The 6,000-nt window shown below is 29.1% G+C and overlaps 1 protein-coding gene across 1 annotated transcript in view; it reads right to left on the reverse strand.

Annotated features, from left to right (window-relative positions):
* The window catches only part of LOC120990506 (shootin-1-like), a 45,908-nt gene extending 41,151 nt beyond the window's left edge, over positions 1-4,757 (reverse strand). Inside the window, exon 1 of the mRNA XM_040419365.1 lies at positions 4,626-4,757. Within this exon, the coding sequence (XP_040275299.1) occupies positions 4,626-4,695 (70 nt within the window). The 5' untranslated portion in view covers positions 4,696-4,757. The remainder of the gene's footprint in view (positions 1-4,625) is intronic.
* Positions 4,758-6,000: the final 1,243 nt, after the last annotated feature.

The following is a 6,000-nucleotide window of genomic DNA, read 5'->3' on the forward strand; positions in this document are numbered from 1 at the left end:
CATACATATTATACATATACCGCTATATATACCTAGTATACATACATATTATACATATACTACTATATACACCTACTATACATACATATTATACATATACTACTATATACACCTACTATACATACATATTATACATATACCGCTATATACACCTACTGTATACATACATATTATACATATACCACTATATACACCTACTATACATACATATTATACATATACCACTATATACACCTACTATACATACATATTATACATATACTACTATATACACCTACTATACATACATATTATACATATACCGCTATATACACCTACTGTATACATACATATTATACATATACCACTATATACACCTACTATACATACATATTATACATATACCGCTATATATACCTACTATACATACATATTATACATATACTACTATATACACCTACTATACATACATATTATACATATACCACTATATACACCTAGTGTACATACATATTATACATATACTACTATATACACCTACTATACGTACATATTATACATATACTACTATATATACCTACTATACATACATATTATACATATACTACTATATACACCTACTATACATACATATTATACATATACCGCTATATATACCTAGTATACATACATATTATACATATACTACTATATACACCTACTATACATACATATTATACATATACTACTATATACACCTACTATACATACATATTATACATATACCACTATATACACCTACTATACATACATATTATACATATACCGCTATATATACCTAGTATACATACATATTATACATATACTACTATATACACCTACTATACATATATATTATACATATACCACTATATACACCTACTATACGTACATATTATACATATACTACTATATACTGTATACTATACATACATATTATACATATACTACTATATACACCTACTATACATACATATTATACATATATTACTATACACTTGTACTATACATACATATTATACATATACTACTATATACACCTACTGTATACATACATATTATACATATACTACTATATAGACCTACTATACATACATATTATACATATACTACTATATACATCTAGTATACATACATATTATACATATACCGCTATATACTGTATACTATACATACATATTATACATATACCGCTATATACACCTACTATACATACATATTATACATATACCACTATATACACCTACTATACATACATATTATACATATACCACTATATACACCTACTATACATACATATTATACATATACTACTATATATACTTACTATACATACATATTATACATATACTGCTATATATACCTAATGTACATACATATTATACATATACCACTATATACACCTACTATACGTACATATTATACATATACCGCTATATATACCTAGTGTACATACATATTATACATATACCACTATATACACCTACTATACATACATATTATACATATACTGCTATATATACCTAATGTACATACATATTATACATATACTACTATATACTGTATACTATACATACATATTATACATATACTACTATATACACCTACTATACATACATATTATACATATACCGCTATATACACCTACTATACATACATATTATACATATACTACTATATACACCTACTATACATACATATTATACATATACCACTATATACACCTAGTGTACATACATATTATACATATACTACTATATACACCTACTATACGTACATATTATACATATACTACTATATATACCTACTATACATACATATTATACATATACTACTATATACACCTACTATACATACATATTATACATATACCGCTATATATACCTAGTATACATACATATTATACATATACTACTATATACACCTACTATACATACATATTATACATATACTACTATATACACCTACTATACATACATATTATACATATACCGCTATATACACCTACTGTATACATACATATTATACATATACCACTATATACACCTACTATACATACATATTATACATATACCGCTATATATACCTAGTATACATACATATTATACATATACTACTATATACACCTACTATACATACATATTATACATATACCGCTATATACACCTACTGTATACATACATATTATACATATACCACTATATACACCTACTATACATACATATTATACATATACCGCTATATATACCTACTATACATACATATTATACATATACTACTATATACACCTACTATACATACATATTATACATATACCACTATATACACCTAGTGTACATACATATTATACATATACTACTATATACACCTACTATACGTACATATTATACATATACTACTATATATACCTACTATACATACATATTATACATATACTACTATATACACCTACTATACATACATATTATACATATACCGCTATATATACCTAGTATACATACATATTATACATATACTACTATATACACCTACTATACATACATATTATACATATACTACTATATACACCTACTATACATACATATTATACATATACCACTATATACACCTACTATACATACATATTATACATATACCGCTATATATACCTAGTATACATACATATTATACATATACCGCTATATATACCTAGTATACATACATATTATACATATACTACTATATACAGCTACTATACATATATATTATACATATACCACTATATACACCTACTATACGTACATATTATACATATACTACTATATACTGTATACTATACATACATATTATACATATACTACTATATACACCTACTATACATACATATTATACATATACTACTATATACACCAACTATACATACATATTATACATATACTACTATATACACCTACTGTATACATACATATTATACATATACTACTATATAGACCTACTATACATACATATTATACATATACTACTATATACATCTAGTATACATACATATTATACATATACCGCTATATACTGTATACTATACATACATATTATACATATACCGCTATATACACCTACTATACATACATATTATACATATACCACTATATACACCTACTATACATACATATTATACATATACCACTATATATACTTACTATACATACATATTATACATATACTGCTATATATACCTAATGTACATACATATTATACATATACCACTATATACACCTACTATACATACATATTATACATATACTACTATATACACCTACTATACATATATATTATACATATACCACTATATACACCTACTATACGTACATATTATACATATACCGCTATATACACCTACTATACATACATATTATACATATACTGCTATATACTGTATACTATACATACATATTATACATATACCGCTATATACACCTACTATACATACATATTATACATATACTGCTATATATACCTAATGTACATACATATTATACATATACCACTATATACACCTACTATACGTACATATTATACATATACCGCTATATACTGTATACTATACATACATATTATACATATACTACTATATACACCTACTATACATATATATTATACATATACCACTATATACACCTACTATACGTACATATTATACATATACCGCTATATACTGTATACTATACATACATATTATACATATACTACTATATACACCTACTATACATATATATTATACATATACCACTATATACACCTACTATACGTACATATTATACATATACCGCTATATACTGTATACTATACATACATATTATACATATATTACTATACACTTGTACTATACATACATATTATACATATACCACTATATACACCTACTATACATACATATTATACATATACCGCTATATACACCTACTATACATACATATTATACATATACTACTATATACACCTACTATACATACATATTATACATATACCACTATATACACCTAGTGTACATACATATTATACATATACTACTATATACACCTACTATACATACATATTATACATATACTACTATATACACCTACTATACGTACATATTATACATATACTACTATATATACCTACTATACGTACATATTATACATATACCGCTATATACTGTATACTATACATACATATTATACATATACCACTTATACACCTACTATACATACATATTATACATATACTACTATATACACCTACTATACATACATATTATACATATACCACTATATACACCTACTATACATACATATTATACATATACCGCTATATACACCTACTATACATACATATTATACATATACTACTATATACACCTACTATGCATACATATTATACATATACCGCTATATACACCTACTGTATACATACATATTATACATATACCACTATATACACCTACTATAAGTACATATTATACATACATTACACATGTTCTATGTTACTCCACCATACTGTACAGACCGTTACTGTACACATACAGACCTATCACCTCACGTTGATGTTACCATGGAGGACAGCCCAGAGGTGTGCCCTATACCGGACTGACCCCAAGATAATAATATTACCTGCCAGCCAGCGGAGCTCCTCTTCTATACAGGAGACATGAACGTCCTGCTCCACCTGTGCCTCCGCCATGTTCTCTAGAGGAACTTAATCCTGAAAGAAGAAGGAACTGCCTCTATTTCCAGTCTATTAGGGAATTGAAACTCCACTCCCTTCTCCCCCATGTGCAGACCTCTGTCACTTCTCCTAATGTGGAGGCAGCCGGGGCGGCCAGGAGACTTCCCTGTAGAAGAGCTTTATGGCCTGGGCCTCACTCCAAAGTCTACTCTGCTTATATAATAGGTAAAGTATGAAGGAAACAGCTGGTCGTCCACCTCTCATTTCTGCCACTTTCAATCATTTAACTTGTGATTCTTCATTTTTGGCTTTTTTCTGTACTAAAAATGAGTAAAAGATTTTGCAATATAAAGAAGTATCCTACATGTGTTGTGTAGCTGCTGTGATTTTCTCATCGGGTGTCCAGTCTCTTTGATTTTAAGGTTCACTTGTATTTGTCCTCTTTTAATCGTCACCAGTTTTTTTGCAAAATATAGCATTGGGCGAAGGACACTTGAGTAGGGCTGAGCAAACCCGAACTGTAAAGTTTGGGTTCGTACCGAACTTTCCGATTTTTTAACCCCGAACCCGAACATTTCAGTAAAAGTTCGGGTTCGGTGTTCGGCGAGTTAATGGCGCTTTTTGAAAGGCTGCAGAGCAGCCAATCAACAAGCGTTTAACTGTGTGACCTTACAACCATCACAGCCATGCCTACTAATGGCATGGCTGTGATTGGCCAGTGCAGCATGTGACCCCGCCTCTATATAATCTGGAGTCACGTTGCGCTGCACGTCACTCTGCTGTTACTAGTGTAGGGAGAGGATGCTGCTGCTGTGAGGGGGAGAATAGGAGAGAACCTGTGATCAGAACTTGTTATTAACTCTGCAATCTACATCGATTTTTATTTGTGGGTGCAGTGCAACATTTTTGTACCCTGCCCTGAGCCCAGTGACACAGAAAAATAACTTTTATCCATCTGTTAGTTAGGTGGTCGGCGGCGGCCATTTTATGCAAGTTCAGTGCACCAGCACAGCATATGTGCCAGGGACAATAATGTAACCCTGTTCTTTTAGTTCAGTGGGCAACATATACCCATTTTTTAAGTGCACCTGCACTTCATATGTGCCAGGGGAAGGGAAAATAATATAGGGAATCCGTCTGTGAGTTCAGGGACCCAGGGGGTGACATATTCAAAAAATTTTCTGTAAAGTACAATCCAAGTAAATCTGTTCGATTCTGTGGGGGCAAATTATAATTTTTTTTTTGCTAAAAAGTACATTTGCACCCTGCACTGCATTTGTGATAATGAAAGAAAATCAGTTAAATCCATCTGTTTAATTG

Source organism: Bufo bufo, chromosome 2 (genome assembly GCF_905171765.1).
Source record: "Bufo bufo chromosome 2, aBufBuf1.1, whole genome shotgun sequence".
In the NCBI taxonomy this organism is placed as follows: Eukaryota; Metazoa; Chordata; class Amphibia; order Anura; family Bufonidae; genus Bufo; species Bufo bufo.